The sequence below is a fragment of the Equus asinus genome, chromosome 13 (assembly GCF_041296235.1).
Source record: "Equus asinus isolate D_3611 breed Donkey chromosome 13, EquAss-T2T_v2, whole genome shotgun sequence".
Classification (NCBI taxonomy): Eukaryota; Metazoa; Chordata; class Mammalia; order Perissodactyla; family Equidae; genus Equus; species Equus asinus.
Window position 1 is genome coordinate 16587764 of NC_091802.1, and position 23339 is coordinate 16611102.

General features: G+C 44.0%; 1 protein-coding gene across 5 annotated transcripts in view; it reads left to right on the top strand.

Moving 5' to 3' along the window:
- SMG6 (SMG6 nonsense mediated mRNA decay factor) overlaps positions 1 to 23339 on the top strand; it is a 212774-nt gene that overhangs the window by 95087 nt on the left and 94348 nt on the right. For all 5 annotated transcript variants that reach the window (XM_044745869.2, XM_014826888.3, XM_044745870.2 and 2 more), the window contains exons 12-13: positions 1596 to 1764; positions 13682 to 13883. In XM_044745869.2, coding sequence (XP_044601804.1) covers positions 1596 to 1764; positions 13682 to 13883 — 371 coding nt within the window. The remainder of the gene's footprint in view (positions 1 to 1595; positions 1765 to 13681; positions 13884 to 23339) is intronic.

Below are 23339 nucleotides of genomic sequence, written 5' to 3' on the forward strand. Positions count from 1 at the left end.
TTTCTCCTTTAGTAGTTAGGATTTTCACTGTACCTATGAGCTGCTGTGTGTTCCTGCAACTTTAAAAAACCAGAAAAGTGAGTTTTCCCTTTTGTTCATAATTGATGTTTGGGTTTTCCCCCTCTTTGTGTCCCTCTTTGTCTGGTACCTGGTGAGTACTGTGAGCACTGTGGACCAGCCATCTTGGGAGACTCCCTGGACCAGAACAGGGGCTATCTTTTAGCCCTTGGGTTGAGCAGTGTCCTGTATCCTTTAAGGTTGTCCCTGGAATTCCTAGCCTAATTGCTGAGCCATGTAAGGCAGGGCTGAAGGTTGTACCTTTCTTTCAGCTCCTGGATCAGTACTGGTGAATAGTGAGGCCTTTCTGTTGTTCCCCCGCCACATCAGCTTTGTGAATGCCTCCAGCCGCTGGGTCTACCTTTTGTTTGAGGGAGGGAGGAGGTAACTTTTTGTTTTGAAACAATTTCAAGTTTATAGAGAAGTTGCAAGAATAATACAAAGAACTCTTACATACACTTCACCCAGATTCCCCTGTTGTTAACATTTGACCATATTTGCTTTGAGTTCTCTCTCTTTCCATACACACACATATACTTAACGCTTTTTAGTATTTTCTTCTGAACCACTTGATTGTAAGTTGTGGATGTGGTAGCCCTTTACCCCCAAATACTTGACTGTGTATTTCCTAATAACAAGGACATTCTCTTACATGACAGTACAGTTGTCAAAATCAGGAAACCAACATTGATAGAGTACTGTTAGTGAATCTATAGACTTTATTCAGTTTGTACCAATTGTCCTAAAAAAAATTTTTTTCTGGTCTAAATCCACCCCAGGATCACATGTTGCATTTAGATGTCATGTCTCTTTAGTCTCCTTCAGTCTGAAATGGTTTCTCAATCTTTTTTTGTCCTTCATGACCTTGACTTTTTTTGTTTTTTTGAGGAAGATTAGCCCTGAGCTAACGTCTGCTGCCAATCTTCCTCTTTTTGCTGAGGAAGACTGGCCCTGAGCTAACATCCGTGCCCATCTTCCTCTACTTTATATGTGGGACGCCTACCACAGCGTGGCTTGCCAAGCGATCATGTCTGCACCCGGGATTCAAACCGGGGAACCCTGGGCCACCTAAGCAGAACGTGTGCACTTAACCACTGCGCCACCAGGCCGGCCCCTGACCTTGACATTTTTGAAGTATACAGGCCATTTACTTTGTAGAATGTCACACAATTTGGGTTTCTCTGACATTTCCTCATGATCAAATTCAGGTTATGCAGTTTGGCAGGAACTCTGGTGCCATTCAGTACTATGCTGAAGGAAAGCTAGAAGTGAGGGGCTAAAGGCCAGATTAGCGACTTCAGCCAGGCCACAGGTAGAGCATAAATAGCTGTCTGCAGGGGCAGACCCAGTGCACTTGTTCTCTCTTTGTCCTGCTTTTCAGAATCCTCTTAGGTGCTGGCACTTGTCCTTCACTTCTGGGCCCAGCTTTCCTGTGGACTTGGTCTCCCTTCCCTAAGAGCTTGCTGCCGTCCCAGCGCCCCAGGCCTCACTCGGAGGCCACAGCAGACATAGGCAGTTCTCACCCTTTGCCTCTGCAGCTCAGCTGTCCTCTCCTGAGGATGAGGATGACCAAGATGACATCAAGGTCTCTTCCTTCGTCCCGGACCTGAAGGAACTGCTCCCCAGTGTGAAAGTCTGGTCAGACTGGATGCTCGGCTACCCAGACACCTGGAATCCTCCACCCACATCCCTGGATCTGCCCTCACGGTGAGCCAGTCTACTCATTCCTTCAGTACTGCTGGCCTTGGCCCACCCATGTTCCCACAGCTCCCCTCCCAGTCTTCTTCTTCATTTCTGCCACCCACAGCCCACTTGTTTCTCTCTTTCCTCCTCATTTTAACTTTGGTTTTTTCCCTTCCTTGAACACTTTCGTTGTTCCCTGATGTTTTAGGCTATTTTTACCTATTCTCTGATCTATATTCCTCCTCTCTCAGTCCCTTTTTTTGTCTCACTTCTTTGCTCTGTTTTGTTTGTCCTTGCTCTTGCTGTCTCATTCTCACTTCATATTGTTCATACTCACTGTCTCTGCAGCTGCATCTTGAGTCTGAGTGTGTGTTGATGTGTGTGAGACTTTGTCTCTCTCCCCCTTTTAGTTTATCTCCATGCATCTTTCAGGCTATCTCTTGCTGCTGCTTGTGCTGTTTTATGCACTCTGTCTCCTTGCCTTCCTCTCACGACATTATAGTATGTAGGAGGGGTGAGTGCATGCACCTCTGTGTTCCATTCACCGCGTTCCCTGTCTCCTCATCACACCCTGCCCCCATCTCCTGGTCTTTGTTTGTCAGTGTGATATCTGTCAGAGCATGTGTCAGATGTATGGGGTGTGTTGGTTTGGGGAGTATGTGTGTCTGCCTGAGTGTGTTTATGTAGATCTGTTTGTGTGTTCGTATGACTTTTTTCTTTCTTTTTGTAAATTATGGTAAAATTTGCCATCTTAACCATTTTTAAGTATACAGTTCAGTGGCATGTTACATTCACATTGTTGTGCAACCATGTATGGCCGTTTCTTATATCCATGTCTGTGTGTGGGTTGTATCTCTGTATGTGCCTCTTTGGGTCTGGTTGTCTATGTATGTCTGAGTGTCTGTGTCTGAGTGTAAGGGTCTGTGTGTGCTCTCTCTGGGGGTTTGTCTATCCAAGGGTCTTTTGGTGTACCTGTCCATGTCTGTGCCTGTATGTGTCCATGTTGTGTCCATATCTGTGTCTGTGTCTCTATTTTTGGGTGTGTGGGTCTCTTTGCAGAGTTCATGTGCCCCATGACAGGTCTGTTTCATTGTGTGTCTGTGTCTCTATGTCTTCGTGTCCATATCCATGTCTTTCTGTGTCTGATTTTGGGTCCGTGTCAGTCCATGTCTGCTTTGGTCCTGTCCATGTCTCTCTGTGTGTAACTGTGTCCTATGGGAATGTGTGTTTTTATATGTTCCTGAAAGTCTGTGTCCAAGATTGCCTGTGTCCATATTTGTCCATGACTGTGTCTCTCTGTGTCAGTCTGGGTCTCTCTGTTGGAGGGGGAGGGTTTCTGTGTAGTAGGTCTGCCTGTATCTGTCTGCCTCTGCCTGTCTCACTTCTGTCTGCCTGCCTGCCTGCCTGCCTGCCTCTTCCTGTCCCTCCTGCCTGTCTCTGCCTGTTTTGGCTTGTCTCTGCCTGCCTGCCTCTGTCTATCTCTGCCTCCCTCTGTTTGTCTGCCTCTGCTGTTTGTGTGTGTCTGTATCAAGGGTCAACAAACTGTGGCCCATGAGCTAAGAATGGTTTACATTTTTAAATGCTTGAAAAAAAAATCAAAAGAGTAGTATTTCATGACTCGTGAAAATTATATGAAAGTCAAATTTCGGTGTCTGTAAAGTTGTATTGGAACACAGCCATGCTTATTTGTTTACACTTTGTCTATGGCTGCTTTCACACTGCAACAGCAGAGTTGAGTAGTTGCGACAGAGACCGTATGGTCTGCAAAGCTTAAGATAATTATTGTCTAGTCCATTACAGAAAAAGTTTGCTGACTTCTGATCTCTATCCATATTCCCATGTTTCTCATTCTTCTCTGTGTTAGTGTCACTGTGTGTGTTCATGTTTGTACAATAGTGTCTTAATGTATGTGCATATAGGCACCTATCCTTGGTCATCTCTATTGACTGTCCATCTCTCTCTCCCCGCCTCTCCCTTTCTGTCTCTCTTCCTATCTCTACCTCTCTCTTGGTTTCTCTGTCACTCTCTTTTTCTGCCTCTCTCTCTATTTCTCCTTTCCCTCCCCCTTTCTCCCCTCCCCCCGCCCCCACACTCTTTCTCTCCTCCATTTTCTATATTGTCATCTCTGGCAGGTGTAGTACACTCAGAACTCCTTCAGGCTCTGTATTGGGTGTATATATGTGTATTTGAGAACAGGCATCCATGCCCAGCATCTCATCTTTCTTCTCCAGTGCTCTTCTCTGGGAGGGGGAAGATACTGGATGATAGAATATGGAGACATAGGCTCCTGCCAACAGCACTTCTAGGGAGTGGGTAGGGGTGCTTCTCTGGGCTGGGGGCCAGCCATGTCAGTCTCCTGGACTCATGGATGACCCACAGAGGCAAGGCTGCAGCAGAGATTTCTGACCACCAGTTATTGATCTTTCGTTGTGGACTGCGTAGTCTCACTCCTTCCTCAAATTTCTTTCTTGTTCCTCACCCCAAGAAGCACCCCTGGACTGTTCAACCCACTCTCCTCACACCCTCCTAGCTCTAGCTCTCTAACCATGTGGGTGATGCTCCCAGCATCAAACAGTTCTCTGCATCCTTCCTGTGACCCCTCCTAGGTTTCCAGAGTGCACTCTAGGCTGAGGTCTTGTGAGCCAGGGTTGAGCCCTGAACTGGGCAGCTGGCGCCACACAAAGGAACGGACAGATCTGCTGGCGAGGGAACAGCTATTTCCCAGCAGTGTTCCCCAAAGAGTTAATGTGTACAGCTTCAAACTTTTCAGGCTGTTAATCTATACTGCCGACTAGGCAATTTCCAGTCTTGGAAAGAAACTGACAAGGAAGGACTCAGCTCTCCAAGTATCTGAAGCCACTGCTTCTGAGCATGCACAGGGGTCACTGAGTGTTTCTCCCTTCCTCGTGGGGGGTGAGGAGGCAGACCATCTGTCCCTGGAGCTTGGGCCTTCCCTGGGTCACCTCACTACCACAGGTCCCTGAGATATGGTCCACCCAGCCCCTGTTCACTGGTATCCTGGGCTGTCAGGCCTGTTAACTCTCTTCTGTGGCCTGTCTCCCTTCATCCCTCCTCCCTCGTTTGCTCCCTTTGGCTTTTGTTTGGCTGAGGAAATGGAACACTCACACAGGAAGTGCTGGGCCTCATTTGCTTGAGGTGCTGAGTCTGTTTTCTCTTTGGATGCTGCAGCAAATGGCCCGTTGCCGGCTTATGCGAGCTGCTGCCCATCTTTGGGCAAGGGCTCAATCTGCAGCTGGGCACGTGGTCCAAACTACAGCCATCCCCAGCTGAACTTCACCTCCAAGGCTACAGAGAGGGAGAGGGGGTTGGGATGCTTGAATCAAATTTGCTTAGTCCTTTCAGACTTTTCTTCACAGGGAGAACAAATCTGGCCAAATAATATATTGAATCTGATTGCCCTATAAACAAGTTTCTGTAGCTGCAGGCACCACTTACTCTCTGTTGAACCTAGTCTAGGCTAGAGAAGTTGGTGAAATAGAGAATAGAGTCCCCTTTTGCACTCTCTCTCTCTCTCTGCAGTCAGATCAACAACTGGTTGTCTTTGGAATGCAAGTTTAAGCATAAAGGAGGGGATTTGCAGTCCTAGGGCCTGGCCATAAGGCATGGTAATTTGAGGTCTAGTGCCACTGTTGGACAGAGCAAACCTAACCTGACCACCACTGAGGGTAATCCCGCCTCATAGCCTTGAGATCCAAGCACTGGAAAAGTGGAATAAGAATTTACCTTCCTGCTGTCTAGTTTCTCATATAGCTGCCTAACACTCACTGAGTGAATACTATGGTTGAGAGATTGGCAAGATATGGTGGTTCTGTAGGTTTCAAAGTTGCATCTTATGCCCACTGATCTTCCATACTGTGGGGCCTTTTCTTTTAAGGCCACAGGGAATAACATACTCCAGATAGTTCTGTAGATGTCAGAACAGTAATCTCTCTGACAGTCTTAAGGTCCTTGTGCTGATCTTCCTTTTGGAGGATTTAGGAAAGCTCTTAAGAGAGTAGGAAGGAAATGGCTTCCACTTAACACCTCTCCTTTTGCATGCTTTCATTGGTCTTTGCCTGCATTTGTTGTCTACGAAGACAAATTCTTCATTGATGCTAAGATAAGGGGACCAGATAGCCTACATTTCAATTTCCCTCTCCTCCAGAAACCCCCACTCCCAAATTGTCTCCCTGACACTTTTAGACCCTTATTTAATCTTGCTCCCTCTTTCCCTCCTGGTGTTTGATTTTGTTACTGTCTTTCCTTGTACACTTAGAGAATCATTTTGAAGCATCCTCCACTTACCCAGGGAAATTCCAAAGCTCATTGTTAGTCTCCTTGGTTCTCTCCTCTTTGCCCATGTTCCTCTTCTTTCTGGTCATATCTACTTTTCCTAGGCAATAGACACTTAGGTACATATGGAACACTTAGGATGATGATGACAGAACATTATTGACACTGCCAAGTGATAAGGGCAGGATTTCAGAGCCATTTGTGCCTTCCCACACAGTGGCACTTAGTGGGTATGTGTGCTGGAGTCAGCATGTAAGTAGGTTGACTTCCCATTTGTACCTGTTAGGAGTTGTAATAGGATGGCTGTATATCCCAGGAAATTTCAGTACAGAGGATTGTAGCAGGGTGTGGAAAGTTGTCTTGGGCCACTATAAAAGACAGTGTAGAGTGCTTTAGTCTATTTAGAACAGACCACAGTGTTTGGAGGGGCCGTCTACTTGTAGGGGCTGGAGGGAAGAATGGGAGCACAGTTTCTGCGCCAGGCTTCTTGTTAGAACGGAGAGGCAGCTACTCCCCACTTTACCACATGAGCATGAGGAAAGTTGTAACTGTTAGGTGATGGAGAGGAGCAGAGCAACAGGCGTCCATGAGCCTAAGCATGATGACCCCTTGCATCCCAGGACCTTTGGCAAGGCCAGGGCAGTGGGACAACCTACCTCATTTCATAGTCTCTGCTGAAGCCAAATCTTCCCTCATCTTGATCTCTAGTTCTCAGTAAGTGAAAGAGTCAGGGGACTTTGAGAACATCCAAACCTAGCCCAGCTGTGGCAGTTGGTTTATTGCTTTCAGCTGGTACTTGAACCCAGGTCCTGGTCTTGGAGGCTTTCCCAGGTTTAATCCCCAGAGCTTTCTCTGCAGCTGTATGACACTGCGCTGACCCCGAATGAGGATAGGAAAATAGAACCAGTGCCAAGCCAGAGTCTCTTTTTCATTTGGAGTCTGGCTGTCTGCCCATGACCAGGGTTACATAATGGGAAACATAGCTGGGGCTCTAGAGAGCCCGCGTTTCACCAGGCTGCCCAGACCTTCGCATTCTGATGCTATATATCTTCCTAATTGTAGCTCGGATGCATTTATCACACTGTTGGATTGGAGTACTGTTAAAAAAAAATCAAAAAACTCCAGAAATTCCTGGACTTGCTGCTTTTCCATGGCTTGTCTTGTACAGTCTACAGAGCATGCTGGAAAATGCTTGTAGGGAGCCCTCTGAGGTATTGTCACATAGGGAAACATAGGGGTATGTAGGGAGCATGCAGTAAGCTAATTTCCTCAGGGAACCTACATGTGCTGACCCTGTAGACGAGATAGAAATTCTTGAGTTAAAAAACAGCTTGTTCACTTACCCTCATAGGGCAGCTCTGAAATAAGAACTAATCCCAAGTCTAATCAGCACCCCTTCAAGGACGCTTAATACGTCTTCCCAAAAGGGCATTTTAGGAGGTCACTAAGTAATAGTCCATCAGCACTTCCCTGAAGGAAGTGGTGGTGACTGTGGGAAGCCCCTTTGCTACCCTGGCTCCCCACCCAGTCTCCCTGGCTCCGGGTTGGGGCGTCAGCACTACAGCCTGGCACCAGGGGGTTCCTCTTCCTCCAAGTGCTGAGTGTGGAGCACACGTGATCTCTCCCACGGCAGGAACCTCTGTCCTCTCGCCACTCCTCCCACAGGACTCCTTGTGAGAGGAAGGGGTGTTGGCCTAAGGCTCCAGTCTGACCCCAGCAGGGTACAGCAGCTGACCCCAGGGAGAGTACTTTCCAGCTCTGGGCTGAGGTTATTTGGGTCCAATGTGTGCTAAACTAAGAAGACGTGTTGGAGTGGTTACAGCTAAAAATTTAGAGAGGCAGGAACCGTGAGAATCCGCACCAGGGAGGCCACTGAGGGCTCCACTCATGCAGTGGAGATGTCAAGGTCCCTGGGGGCTGCTCTTTCCCAAACACACAATGCTGATGGGTTTAACACACCACGGTGATGCAACAGAGGCTATACGTGTGAATATAGCTTGGGAGAACTGAAATAAGACACTGACCTAGATAGAGGTTGAGGGAGGCAACAGTAGAGGTGTGCCAGTACTTGAGAAGTCCTGGAATGAGGTTACCGTGACCTGTGGTTGGCCATAGGGCTCCAGCTGCACTGCTTAGAACATAGAGAAGTTTATGTTGTTGGAGTAGTACAGCGTGATTGAGCTTCAGAATTTCATTTGCCCTATTGAGCAGAAGGGCCCAAGTTGACTTGTTTATATAAACTAGAAAGGCAGAAGGGATCATCTTTAACTGAGTGTTGTATTCTTTCATGGTCATCTAATAAACAGCTGTTATTCTTGGAGGATGGTATCTTGCTGCCCATGCCTTAACTCCTAGAACAGTGATCTCTGACACCTTTGTCTCCTCTTTGTATCATGGTGGCATCTGGAAGATACGCTTTAGTTCCTAAATCTCAGAGAGAAAGCTGCATAGATTTTCCCCATCTCCATCCCATCCCAGGGCCTGTCTAGCTACCTAGTACTGATAACCAGAACCAGGTCTTCAGCTCACTGAAAAGACAGTTGGCGTGACATCTTGACTTTCCAAGAGGCTTATTACTAAGCAGTTTTAAGCCCAGGTACTGTTCTTTTAGCTACCAGACTTGTTGGATTCGGGTCCATTTCTGCTATTAGATGCTTACCACCTGTAGTTTTCTCCAGTGGATGGAAAGTTCTCCAGGGCTGCAATGGTCTTATGTTGGCCATTAAACCCTATGTGGAGAGGTACGGGCTAGAGTATAATGGTCCATAGGCAAACAAGTTTTTAAAAGAGGATATTTGCATATCTTAGAAGCATTTCTCTTGTTCTGGCCTTTTGTCTTTCTCCTTTGTATTTGTAGTCCATGGGCTTTCTCTTTTTCAGCTTCCTTGTGCCTAGTTTCTGTGCCATCTTGGCTCTATTTCCAGAGTTCCTCACACCAGGAACCAAAAGACCCAGCTCGTTTCCCATCTGTACTACTTCTCTGATCTTCCATAACTCCGAAACACAATGCAGGGCTTCTTCTCACTCAACTCTTTCCGGGTTTGTTCTGCAGCTGTGGAGTTTGAATGTTAGTGTTTAAACAAGCTGGTATTACACAGGAAATGGCCACCTCCACAGGCCCCTGCAGGCTTGTAACATGGGGTCATTGTACTTGATATTAATCACCAGTCAGTCTGTTCCCCCAGTAAAAATATGAAGGGGTGTGTGAGGGCTCAGTCCTCCTTAGACTTGCCAGAAGGATGGCCTGAGCCCTGGTCTGGCCTTAGCACTCCACTCTCCGTACTATCTCCCTCCCTCCGTCCCGCCCCGGATAGAGCTTGCAGAAAAGTTCCTACCTCTTCCCCATAAAACTGGCAGATCTGTCTTTCTGAGTTCTAAGAAGGACATAGATTGTTGTGTTATAACTTACCTCACATATCTCACACCTTAATCTTTCAGGGCATGTTATAGTTGAATAACATCTTGTGTGAGAAAACTTCAAAGTTGTAGAAACACAGAAACCCACTGGTCCACGTGAGACCAGGGCTTCTCAGTTCCCTGGACCAAAGCTGCTTTTCTAATGCTGTTTGCAGAGCTAACCCCAGCCTGAAGGGTTAATCCGATTCCCCAAGTCAATATCCCCCCAACAACCAGCCAAGAGTGTGTATTGGTTCATTTCTGTGAAATGTGTTTCCCCAGTCACCTGGGCTGGCCTGGGCTGCATTGTATCGGCCAGCAGCTGCACTGCACTCAAACTGACAGCTACATTAAACCTTGGAATTCTGAGGCAATAAAAAGTAAATTAACTCTTATTTTTTTCCTTTCCTGGTGGAGTAAGTGAATGCATGTCTGTGGGGAAGTGAGTGAGCCTTGGTCCTGAGTGCATACCTCTAACTAGCCACTGCTGATCTGTCCCAAGCTAGGATCTGGTGTTCAGACTCTAGCAAGGGGTCTGCTTTCCTGGTGTGTGGTGTGTTCTGTGGGGTTGGGCCACTGGGTCACCCTGCAACTGCTGATCCCTGCTCACTAATCACATCGCAGCTGTTGAGAGGCTCCCTTGCCACCATTCTGAGAGCCAGTAACAGACTCAGTGGATGCACTTTCATATTCTCTGGCTGCTTTGTGTCTGCTTGGTGAAGAATGCGCCCTAACTTTAGTAGGATTTTGTGGGCTCTGGGAACTTCTCCAAATATGAGTTGGGACCAAAGCAAGCCAAAGGGACTTGCCTGAACTTCATAGCACTCTAGAGGGTCCGTTTAGAACCAAAGGTGGTTTGAGATTGTCTGAAAAACCTCATGGGAAGTAATTTCCCAAGCATTTCCAGAAGATTGGGAGCTGGTTAAAGCTCCTCATAGCTACCAGAATTTGACTTTGGGCTCCTTGGCCCAGGCCAACCTTGAATCCTTAGAATCCAAGGGCTGCTGTGGGACAGAGGTTGGAAGGCACTCCTAGCTGGGATAAGGAACTAGAGGAGGAAGAAGCTAAGCTTTTCCCTTTCTGCTCAGACAAGAAACCGTTTGTTCAACCATGGAACTGACCTCTCAGCCCAAAAGCCTGATTGGGGAAGCTGGGGTAATGTTGAGGTGAGGGATTACCTGATCCTTTTGCATATCTCTTAACTTGAATTCAGGCATCTCGCCTAGTTTTTTGAAGTGCCTATTCATTTTACTATTAGTTTCCTGGCATTCCGCTCTTCCCTGCCCTCTGTGGAGAGTTGCCCTGTGGCCCATGGGTGCCTGGTTAGTTGTGTTCATTCTGCGGTGCTCAGCGAGAGAGGAGATAACTGATGATAAAATGTGAAGTGATCTTGGGCAGTCCCACTGAGACACAAGAAGAAAGCAGCTACTCAGAATCAGAGTTCAAACACAAGACCAGTCTGAATGGATCAGGGCAGAAATGCTCTTTCATTGAAGCGTTTTGTGTATTCCCTTGGTTCTGCTCAGTCTAGCTTGGCCCTTGGGCCACTTTATATTTCTGAGTTGAGAACTCAGGACACTTCTGTGTCTTTTGGCACCAGCTGCTGTCTTAGAAATCACCACTGGGGTTGGAACTCACTTCATTTCTGCAGTAAGTCTTAAGGTTTTGGCACAAGGTGGGTGGTAATGGGCAAAAGGCAGATGTGGGCAGGGGTCCCTACTGGTGGCCAGCAGTCTCTGGGAGGAGTCAGTTTTGGTTTATCTGAGCCTTAGGGGACAGGGGAGCATGGTAATGAGAACCACATGGTACCACATATTTGTTCGTCTTGGATCCAAGATGGTAGGGGTGGGAGGATGAGAGAGGGATGTGGGGCCTCCCACTGTGGCAGCCGTGGGTAATTTTCTGCTGCCTCTCCCTGGCTGGGGATGCTGCTGCCCACCCCCCAACCCCCAACTATGTTCTGAAGCACCTTTGACCTGCACAGCACCAACCAAGGCCCCCAAGCCAAGAATTCAGCTGGGAGACTTTTCACCTTCTTCCTTCTCACTGTCGTCTTTCCTGTTTATTTTCCAAATTGCTGCTCTGCAGCCGAGCAATGCCTGTTGGCCAGAACTCACCAGTGCTGTGGGATCAGACTCAGGCAGTGGGCTCAAGTGGCCAGCAGGGCACTGGGGGAGGAAGCGGGGAACTGGAAGAGCCTCCCTGTGCGTCTCCCATGGGCAGCGCTAACCTCGGAGGCGGCCCTGAGCAGCCCTATCACATCCGGTGCTTGTCTCTGCAGCCGGGACCGGAGGATAAACTATCAGAGCTGTGGGGCAGTGCATCATTCCTCTTATTATTTTCTTCTCTGCAGATGGGGTCGTGGAAAGTTCAGTTCCTTTTAACCCTCGAAGTTCTGTTTATTCTACAGCTGGTAGCCTGAATGCCGTGTTTCCCATTACATCACAAAGGGGCTCAGGCAAATCTCTGCACAGAAACGTGTTGCAACTGTTTATTTTTTTCCATATTTAAACATTTCTGACAGCCAAACCGGCTGAGCCAAAAGATGGAGCTTTGTGAATGAGTCTCGTTGTCAGTGTCTGTGCAGAGAGAGGCTTTAGAAAACTCTCATCCCTCCAGTGATTCTTCCCAAACATGTTCTTTTTCCTCGTCAAAGCCTGTGAAGCGAGTTACTTCTGCAGTAAACGTGTGTTGATTATGTGCTGTTGTGTGATTAATGGGGCTGTGTTCCACCGGGTTCCCAGGACACTCTTGAAAACAAGATGTTTCATTTCATTACCTTTTCCTAGTGCAGTGATTACAGTAAATAAACCAGTACAGGCTTCTTCCACCTGGAGCCAGTCAGGGAGTCCCCACACCTCTACTCCACTTTCTCCCCCAGCATCTTCAGTAACATGTCCCTTAAATGCCCTCCATTCTGCCGTCTCCCAAAGGTTTTTTGGTCTGAGGCCCCTCCCTAGCAGATTTGACTCATGCGCAGTAACTCTTCTGGGAAGATTCCGGAATGTAGCTCATTCGTATAGCTCTTTGCTTCTTTCCTCTTACCACTCCATCTCTTGAACCTCATTGTAAAGCTTTTCTTTGCGTTTCTTCTATGTGTCTCATTCCTTTTGGACTACAACTTACCATCCATAGGTTACTGCCTATTCCAGACTCCTTGGTTAGGTGGTCCTCTGGAGAAGAGAACCTTATCTGTAGACGTGGCAGGCCCAGGATCTGACCACAGTTTGGCTATTTGAGCTATGTCCTTGGCAAGCCTAAAGAAAGCTGTATGGATCCTTAGCACCCACCAAAGCGGGAATCTGAACCTCAGTAGATTTTTGACCAATGGTGATGACAAGAGAAACGAACCTTCTTTTTATAATTCTGTCCTGGAGTTTGAACTGGGGAGAGCCAGACTTTGCATTTTCAAGGTTTTTTTCTCAAGTTCAGCCAGGCCCTGGTGATATGCAATTAGGATGACCAGCCATCTCTGTTTGCCCAGGACTGAGGGGTTTCTGGGGCACGTGGGCTTTCAGTGCTAAAACTGGGACAATCCCAGGCAAAGCAGAACAGTTGGTCATGCTATATCTAACCTTCCACGAGTAACGGAAAGGAGAGGGGGTGGGAAGGCCAAGACAGCACTGATACTGGTTCATCTGCTGAAATGTGCAGGAAGCTTTACCTTCCTGGGAAGACCTTGTTAGGCCAGGGATGATATTTTTGTTGGGTGTGTATTTGTTTGTTTGTTTTCTTATATATAGGAAGAGATTTCTAAAGCATTGTAGGAGGGAAAAAAACCACCAGACTCTTTCTGTGGTGTGACTGGCCCCTCTGGCTGTGCAAGAGGAGTGGAGATTGGCACTCTGTTGCTGTCTGTGTGGCATATACTTGGCTGGATAGGAGTGAGGGAATTCTGGGAGCTGCCTCAGGCATTGGGTGTCTAGAGTGTTTGAGTAAGTGTCTCAGGCACACTGTCTGGAAAGGTGACAGGACCTGCATTAGGCAACTGATTTTCTAAATTCTTTTTCCTCTCTGGTTAGGATTAAAAACTCCCCCTAATCATTTTCAAATTTGCATATATGGACACACACCCACCAGATTGCTGCCATGGGTGCCCTTTTGTATCCTAGCTTTTTGGGTAAGATTTCCTGGCAGATGGCCAGCAGTAGACAACATTTGCCACAAGTATCTCCCTGCTCACAAGTGCTTAGAATACTTTAACTGGTCCTTCTTTAGAGCTGCTCTTCTTTTCTTACCTTATTTCTCACAGGGTTGCTGTGGATGTGTGGTCGATGCTGGCTGATTTCTGTAACATATTGACTGCGGTGAATCAGTCTGAGGTGCCACTATACAAGGACCCGGACGATGACCTCACTCTTCTTATCCTGGAAGAGGATCGACTTCTCTCGGGCTTTGTCCCCTTGCTGGCTGCCCCTCAGGACCCCTGCTACGTGGAGAAAACCTCGGATAAGGTCAGCCCCAGGCCAAACATCCCTCCCCATTCACCCCTCCTCTTAATTCTCCAGACTTTTTTATTCTTGGGAAGTTTTCTGTGCAAACGGAACATGATTAAGTCATTGAAGGGTGTTAAGGGAAAATATCGACCTTTTAGCCGCTGACATCCAGCTCTGTGTCCTGAAAAAAAGCCCTCTCGACTTCCTTTGGTGTGTGTGTGTGCTCGCTGGCATGTTGTATATACGATCATTTCCTCACTTGTTTAAATAGTGCAGCTTGTGTTGGCAGTGCTCTCACTCAGCTCCAAATGGTTTGCATCATGCTTAAAGCACCCTCCTTCCTCCCCCCTTCCTTCTTCCCCCCCAGCCACAAAACTCTGCAGTAGGAAAACAGCCAGGGCTTTTTCCCTTCTCTGAGGAGGAGAGTGATAAATAGGTGACTAGAGAGAAGCAGACACCATGTGTTAACTTAGAAAAAAAGCTTTTAGGAATATGAAGCATTCCCCGCTGCCTGGTTTCTATTTTTCTTCCTCTCAGGACTGTGTTTTAACCTGAACTCTTTTCTTGTCTGTCTGTTTATAGAAAACAAAGTTCGTTGCCTGTTGCCCTGATGGGGACTGTGGCACTCCTAATCTCTGCTTAATGGTCGGATCTTCAGCCAGGTGTGGAGAATAGGGCAGTCTGTTCTGATTCACATTCCCATGTAGTGGTTGCTAGGCTGGGGAAGTAGCACCCACAGATCCTGGGAGCAAAGTATCCTGTGCTGAGCAGGACTGTGGCTGACCTCTCTACAGAGTTGTTAGCATCACATCCCCTGGGAGAAAGGCATTTGAGGAAGAATCCACAAATGACTTCATGGGAGGAAGTCTTTTGACCTAAATGAAGTATATATAGAGATGCAGGTAGATGCTTTTTCTAAAAAAGTCAGATAATAAAAACTAAATTCCAAACATAAACTGCAAATATGAGAGATTTTATATTGAATATAAAGTTTTCTTTACTTAGTAGAGAAGAGTATAAGTTCATCGTAGACAAGTGAAAAAGAAGAATAATTTATCCACAATCCCTCTATCCAGAGGTAACATCACTGTTATTTTTGCTAATCGTATTTAATCATGTTCAACTTCTAGTATACACATATACACACACTTTTTTTTTTAACAAAACTGTGGGGTCCTATTATACATACTATTTGTAATCTGCTTTTTTCACTTAATATTTTTAATGTATTCTTATATGGAACCATTTTTGATGATCACTTAGTGTTCTTTCATATGCCAAGATTTCTTTAACCGGTCTTTGCTTTATTGAACCAAGGGATTGTTCCCAATTTTTGCACTACTATAAACACTGAAGTGGTTCCTTAAGCAAAATTTTTGTGTATATTCCCTTTGTAACTTCTGTATGGAAGTTCTGTATGGAAACTTCTGTAAGTAGATAAAGGTTCTAGACATTGACATATCACAAAACCCATACTCTTTGGATGTATCTACTGGCTAATGGATCTTGGGAATGTGAGAACCTCTCTCTCCCAAGAGGAATACTCATTTTATGTTTTTCTGATGAAAAGTTGGAGTGAAATCCTGCTCTTCTAGTCTCAGAAGGGGATAATAATGAGGAATGATAGTACGTGAGACGGAAGACAGCTAATACAAAGTTTATACATTGTGGAAGATGTTCAGTGTAGAAGAGTTGGAAGAGAAACTGGATAATGGTGGCTTGGGCCAGGGAATCCTAGTACTGTTCCTCTGTGACCACAAGGTGGTTTTGACTCTGGAGGGTGCTTCTGGGGATTGGCTATTGGGTTGTCTGTCTTTTAGTGCAGAACAAGGAAGGAGTCCTAACCAGCTTCAGACTTGCTAAGCCCTATCTTCTCATCAGCTCTCCCAGCTTTAGTGTCATATATGATACATGTATACGATAAAATACAGTATATGATAAATATATGATCTGGCCAGAGAAGAACACAGAGCCAGCAGTCTATGCCCTCAGCCTCTGGTAGTGATTCATAGGGTACCCGAGCAGTTGCAGCTCATTGAGACTAAGGTAGATCTCCACTTCAAGGACTTGAAATAGGTATGGCAAGCATAACATCTCCAAATCCAAATTCCTGAATTTCTCTCCCCCAAACCTGTCTTTTTTCAGTCTTCCCATCTTGGTAAATGGCAACTTTGACTTTTGGGTTGCTCTTGTCAAAATTCTTGGGCTTATTCTTGGTTCCTCTCTTTTCCTCATACCTCCATATCTAATCCAGCAATAATTCATGTCTTCTCTTTATCTTCAAAATAAATGCAGATACAACTCTTTCTTACCACTACACCCTAGTTCAATTCATCAAAATGCCTTCTAACTGGTTTCTCTAGTTCCTCCCTCCTCCTGCTCCGCAGTCTGTTTTCAGCACAGCAACTGAATTGATCTTTTTAAAACATCAATAAAATCATCTTGCTTCTCTGTTCAAAACGTTCTGATGGCTACTCGTCCCACACAGAGTAAAAACCAAAGTTTTAATAACGGCCTACAATGATCTCAGTGATCTGATGCCGCCTTCAGCCTTTAACTCTCTTGCCTCAGCTCCTCCTGCTGTCCTCGTACCCAGTATGCTGTAGTCACGTTGACATCCTTGCTGTTCCTCAGACAAGCCAAACACTCCTGCCTAAGTGTCTTTGCACTTGCTTTCCTCTTAACCTGGAACAAACACTCTGTCCCCAGATAGTGTGTCTCTCTCTCACTCCCCTTCTAAATGTCACCTTGTTAGATAGGTCTTCCCTAGCTACAGTACATGATGTTACCTGCCTTTCTTTTCCTTTTTCTCTACGTTATTCTCCATGGCAGGGAAAATAACATCTCTTGAATATCTAGCATGTGTCAGTCCCTGGACTAGGTACTTCCATACAGTATTTCATTAAGTTATCACAATAAGCCTGCCAAGTAGGTATTATTAGTACCTTCATTTTTTAAAAGAGGAACTGAGGCTTAAGAGAAGGGTGAAGAATGATGATAAACTCATATGGATCATCTCCATGGCTGACCTAGAAGATTAGTATGGATATGTCAGAGGGAATCTTTAGAAATCTGAAAAAGATAGACATTTTCTCCAGCTTCTAGTGTTAAGTACTGAGAAATGTAAAATAGCTCAAGAACTCATCAGTAGCAGCAACATGAGCAGTGTCATTGCTGGTCAAGATTAGTCGTGGGGCCAGCCCGGTGGCGCAGCGGTTAAGTTCACATGTTCCGCTTCTTGGCGGCCCGGGGTTCACTGGTTCAGATCCCGGGTGCAGATGTGGCACCACTTGGCACACCATGCTGTGGTAGGCGTCCCACATATAAAGTAGAGGAAGATGGGCATGGATGTTAGCTCAGGGCCAGTCTTCCTCAGCAAAAAGAGGAGGATTGGCAGCAGTTAGCTCAGGGCTACTCTTCCTCAAAAAAAAAAAAATTAAAAAAGATTAATCACATGTTTGGTCCAGCCTTGATGCTCATTCAGTAGATATTTACTGAGCATGTCTACATTACACTGTCTTGCACACACGACATGAGAGATCTAGAGATATAAGGCAAATGTCCTCCTAGTTTGGGAGGCAGTTTGTGGCATATACAAAGATGTGAGAAGCAACATAAGTTCATTTGAACCTATAATTAAGGAGGAACTCTTGACATTTTGTTGAGCTGATAGTATCCCAGTGAAGGCATTGCTTAAGGAGCACTGATCTGACATTAACATATCATTGTATTTCCCAAGCATGTTCTGTGGGACTCTAGGTTTATAGGTTCTTAATTGTTGGGTGAAAAAAAAGAGTTTCATGATCATATAAGTTAGGATAAAGCAGTGTTAAACAGGACCCATTACTGCAAAACTTCTTTGAACTTTTAATATAGTACATATTGCAAGAAACAGCATTTTCAGTCTTTCCCAAACTTGCTTCTCCTTTGATCTTTTTTATTTACTGAACATTTTTCAGACTTACTATTCTGCCTACAATAAACCACAGTAGGAAACCCAGGTATGGGATGAACAAGAGGTGAGAAAACAAGTTGCTGTTGGGGTTATCCAGAAGTAAGATAAAGAGTACCGATTAGGGAAAAAGCAATAGAGTAGAGCTGATTTCATTTTGAGAGAAATGTCACAGATGTTGAAACCAATTATAACAAACCAGGGAAAAGAAAGTGCTCTTAGATTGACTGAGTGGCTGCTGGGCACCTAAACTCAGAGGTTAAGTAGCTTAACCGAGGTCTTGTAGCTAGTAAGGAAGTGTAAAATTAGAACTCTTGTCTGTATGACTTCAAAACCTCATGTTCTGATGAATGATTTGATGTCTAGGGTTTGCTTCAAAATAATCTGGGGAGGGAGGTGGATAGGAGTATAAATGAAAAAATTAAAGGTCAAATATTGATCATTATTAAATTTGAATAATGGGTACATTGACTTCATTATGGTATTCTACTTCTGTGTATGTATGAATTTTCTACAATAACAAGTTTTAAAAGGAGTAGTAAATAGCGATCCTGAAAGCAAAACAAATAAAACTGTGTCCTTTCTGCTGCATTATAGTGCATAAGCAATTGAAAAGTAATCGAACCATAATGATAATAAACTACTGGTTTGTCTGCCTATTTGTTAAATGACATTTTTGGCATGTTGTTCTTTGTACGTATGCCAAAAAAGTTTTAAATAGAAAATATAGAAAAGCACAAGAAAATAAAAATCACCTACAAACTACCACCTAAAATTAACCCGTATTAATAGTTTAATATATTTCCTTCTAGGCTTTTTCCGTCCATGCTTCTATGTGTGTGCTTATTCTTTTCCTTTCATAAAATGGGACTGTAGAGCATATGCTTTGTTCTTGTTTTATGTTTTTAAATACCCTTGTTGTTTATATATATAATTTGGGGAGAAATGTTGTCTTCGTTGTTTGGTGGTCTAGAAAACACTTATTTTAAGTGCTGTTGGTGACTAATTTTTTGAAAAACATACTTGATCCTCCATTCTCAAAGTATCAACGTCAAGAATGAAAAAAAGACTATTGACTATCCCATATTTAAGATGTGTAAATTAGGACTGCTTAAAATATGTATTTTCTTGGGGCCAGCCCCGTGGCATACTGGTTAAATTCGGCAGCCCAGGTTCACGGGTTCGGATCCCAGGTGGAGACCTACCCGACTCATCAGCCATGCTGTGGTGGTGACCCACATGCAAAAAGAGGAAGATTGGCTCAGTGCAAATCTTCCTCAGGGGGAAAAAAGTGTATTTTCTTTGTCATGCAATTGCATTTTGTTCTTTCTAAATTTACAATCATTATTTAGAATTGATTTTATGTTAAGTCTTTTCCATGCTCACCATCAGTCTTTTTGTTCTGTGGCTTTCTCATTCTTATGTTTTTTACTTTGATTCATCTGTTATTCAAATACAACATGAGGAATTTTTTTCAGCGAAGATGACATGGATGCTTTTTAGAAATTAAGATGACTGTTGTAAAATACCATAGTAACACACATACTCATGCAAAAGAATCAATTCACAAAAATATATAAAGTCAAAAACCACCCTCCAGTGATAGCTGTTAAAAATTTGATATTTATCTTTTTAGACCACTTATGTGCCCATTAAAACATATTTATACACATTTATACATATGTGATCAAAATGATAGTGTAGTATACATTTTCTTCCTTAGTTTGCTCTTTTCGTTAAATAATATATCAAGGACATTCTTCATGACTACTTTTTGAACAGTTCAGTTTGAAATTGTTCTTATTTTGCCATTGCACATGAATGGCAACTTAGCTCAGGCCAGCTTTTTTTGCCCCTTAAAACTATGGATATTATTCTGTTGCATTAATGGTTAGGAAAATTGAGAGAAGTCTGATAATTTGTAAGTAAACTTTTTTTTCATCCAGCACGGGCAACTTACAACTTTCTTTAATCTTGAATTTCAAATTGTTTGAGGATTTGTTTAGATGTTGGGTTCTGTACTTTAATTTTTTATTGTACCTAATCAGTTTTTTGTTTTGTTTTGTTTTTTAGATTTTACTTTTCCTTCTTCTCCCCAAAGCCCTCCAGTACATAGTTGTATATTTTAGTTGTGGGTCCTTCTAGTTGTGGCATGTGGGACACCCCCTCAGCGTGGCTTGATGAGTGGTGCTAGCTCCGTGCCCAGGATCTGAGCTGGTGCATCCCTGGGCCACCAAAGCACAGTGTGTGAACTTAACCGCTGGGCCATGGGGCCTGCCCCTCAATGAGCTTTTTAATATGCAGATCCAGTTCTATCTTTGGATCAGAAAAATTTTCATCTCTTATGTCCTTCATTGCCAGTGTTCTGTTTGTTTTGTTCTCTTCTTTAGTAATTTCTGTTCTCCTAATATATTGTATCTCCATTCTTTGTCCTGTAGATCTCTTTTTCTGTCATCATTTTAAGCCCTTTTGGCTTTGCCTCTGCGTTCTCAGAGAGCTTCTCAAATTTATCCTTTGTGTAATTGATTCAGGTTTTTCTAGTGTTGGTTCTGCTCTTTACTGCTTCTGATTTGGTTTTTAAGTCTGCTATTGTATTATTTGTTCCCTTACATTACTTCCCTGGTTTATCCTGTAACCTGTATATTTTTGCCTGCCTTTTATCGAGGTCCCTTTAATCTGTCTCTGTTTTATCATTCCTCTTTTAGCATGCTTCACAGAATCTGTGATTTTAAAAATTCAGTTGTAAGAATAAAGCAGATACTGTCTCCTTCATCTTTTTTCCCCAAATATGCTTTGTTTCTCTGGCCCTGTATGTGCTGATGTTCTCCCTTTCTTATGTTGCAGACTCTTTTCATAGGCCCCAACTTGGATTTCTACAGTCTGATTCAGGCCTTTTATATTTCTTTGAACAGGTATGGTACTTGCTCCATAACAGGTTAGGTAAATTCTAACTGGGTGCCTTCTTTGTCTACAAATATTATTTAGAATGCTCTTCTCAAATCTAAAGCTGGTTGATATAAGTTTGTATTACCAAGTCACCACCCTGAAGGGAGTGGGGAGGAGGAGGCCAGGTGGTGTGCAATCTCAATACATGGATTTATTTTCTATATTTTCTGTACTGTATGTAGTGGAGTTACTATACCAGAGCTAGTTTCTTGTGCCCAGTCTCTGTTTCACCTAAATGATATGGCAATTTCTGACCTCATTCTTGGAGCTGTGGCCTACCGTGTCAAGAAGAAATTCCACCCTCTGGCCACTTCTCATTTAGTATGGTGGTTTACCTTGGGCCTCCCTGAACCTGCTGATTGTGAGGGGTGCTGATTTGTAGCAATGAAAAAGCGTCCCAAGGCCTCACATGTTGTGGTAGACAGAATAATGCACCCCCAAAGATGATCCATATCTTAATCCCTAAAACCTGTTAAATGTTATCTTACAAGGCAAAGGGGTCTCTGTGATTAAGTTAAGGATCTTGAGGTGGGAAGATAATCCTGGATTATCCTAGTGGCCTTAATATAATCACAAAGGTTCTTATAAGGAGGCAGGAGTGTCAGAGTCTGAAAAAGGAGAAGTGATAATGGAATTAGAGGTCACGAGAGAGAGACATTTGGAGATAACGTGCTGCTGGCCTTGAAGATGGAGGAAGGGACCATGAGCCAAGCAATGCAGGTGGCCTCTAAATGCCTGCATAGAGCCTCAAAAAGAACACAACCTTGTCAACATCTCTTTTTTTTTTTGGAGGAAGATTAGCCCTGAGCTAACATCTGCTGCCAATCCTCCTCTTTTTTTTTCGCTGAGGAAGACTAGCCCTGAGCTAACATCCATGCCCATCTTCCTCTACTTTTTTTTATATGTGGGATGCCTACCACAGCATGGTGTGCCAAGTGGTGCCGTGTCCGCACCCGGGATCCGAACCGGTGAACCCCGGGCCGCCAAAGCGGAACTTGTGAACTTCACTGTGCCACCCGGCTGGCCCCTCCCTGTCGACATCTTAGTTTTAGGACTTCTGGCCTCCAGAACTATAAGATAATCAATTCTATTGTTTTAAGCCATTAAATCTGTGGTAATTTGTTGCAGCAGCAACAGGAAACTAATACATCCTTCCACACTGGAGAATTTTGCCAGGCTCTTCATTGTTTACTTCTCCTACTCCTTTCTTTTTCTTTTTTACTCTTTTTAATTATGAAATATACATATGGAAATGCATAAAACAAAAAGGCTCAACTGTGTAAACACCAAGCTGGTCAAGAAATAGAATGAGACCAGAGTGATTAATTACCAGTTCCATTCAGCTTATCTTGGAGGTCCTAGCCAGTAGAATAGAAAAGGAAAGGAAATAAAGTATTAAAAAGATGATTAGAAAGGAAGAAAATAGTAAAGCTATCTTTATTTGCAAATAATGTGATGCATACTTGGAACATAAGAATAATTATTAAAATTAATAAGTGAATTTAGCAAGGTTCCTGGATATAAAGTGAGTATACAAAAATCAATTCCATAGCTATGCACTACCATCAAACAAAATGAAATTTTTTTAAAGTTGCTTTCTTAGGAGGAGAAGCTGTGAATTGGTTCTTAATGACCTGCTTCCAGCTACCCTCCATCCATATCTAGCAGTAATTCTTTATGGTTTATGGCAGATGGATGGCATTTTCCCATTTAATAGCTATTAACTGTCTGCTATGCATCAGGCACCACTATTCTAGGTACTGCAGCCATAGCAGGGAACACAATAGACAAAGGAGGCATCATGGATCATGGAGGATGTACTCTGTATGTTCAGTTTGGTCACTTCAGTTGTGATATTGGAAGTAGGGTTATTTAACTCAAAAGTCTATGCATTTTAAGTTTTTTTATTATAAAAGTAGTCTTTCTTTGTTCATGTTAGAAATACTAGAGGGGCCACTCCTGTGGCCAAGTGGTCAAGTTCGTGCGCTCCACATCGGCGGCCCAGGGTTTCGCCGGTTCAGATCCTGGGCACGGACATGGCACCACTCATTAGGCCATGTTGGGGCGGTGTCCCACATAGCACAAGCAGAGGGACTCACAGCTAAGGTATGCAGCTATGTGCTGGGCAGATTTGGGGAGAAAAAGCAGAAAAAAAGAAGATTGGCAACAGTTATTAGGTCAGGTGCCAGACTTTAAAAAAAAAAAAGAAAAAGAAAGGAATACTAGAAAAATAAAGATTTGCAATAAGGAACGAAAGATTTCTTGATCCTTCTATCCTGGTTGAATAGATGAACAGACAGACATGTGAAGTTTTTTGCTTTTTAACAGAAATAGAATCAACCTTTATATACTGTTTTGTAATCTATTTTGTTGCCTTCACAAAAAATACATCTTGAATATATTTCCATGTTCCCCTATAACATGAATTTTAATGGCTGCATTATATTAACTTGTATGGACATACCCTAATACTTGTTTAGTCCTCAATCAATAGACATTTTAGGAAGTTACTGACTTTCAGTTTTATAAATGATACCATCTCGGGCAAGCTTATACAGAAATCTTCAGATATATCT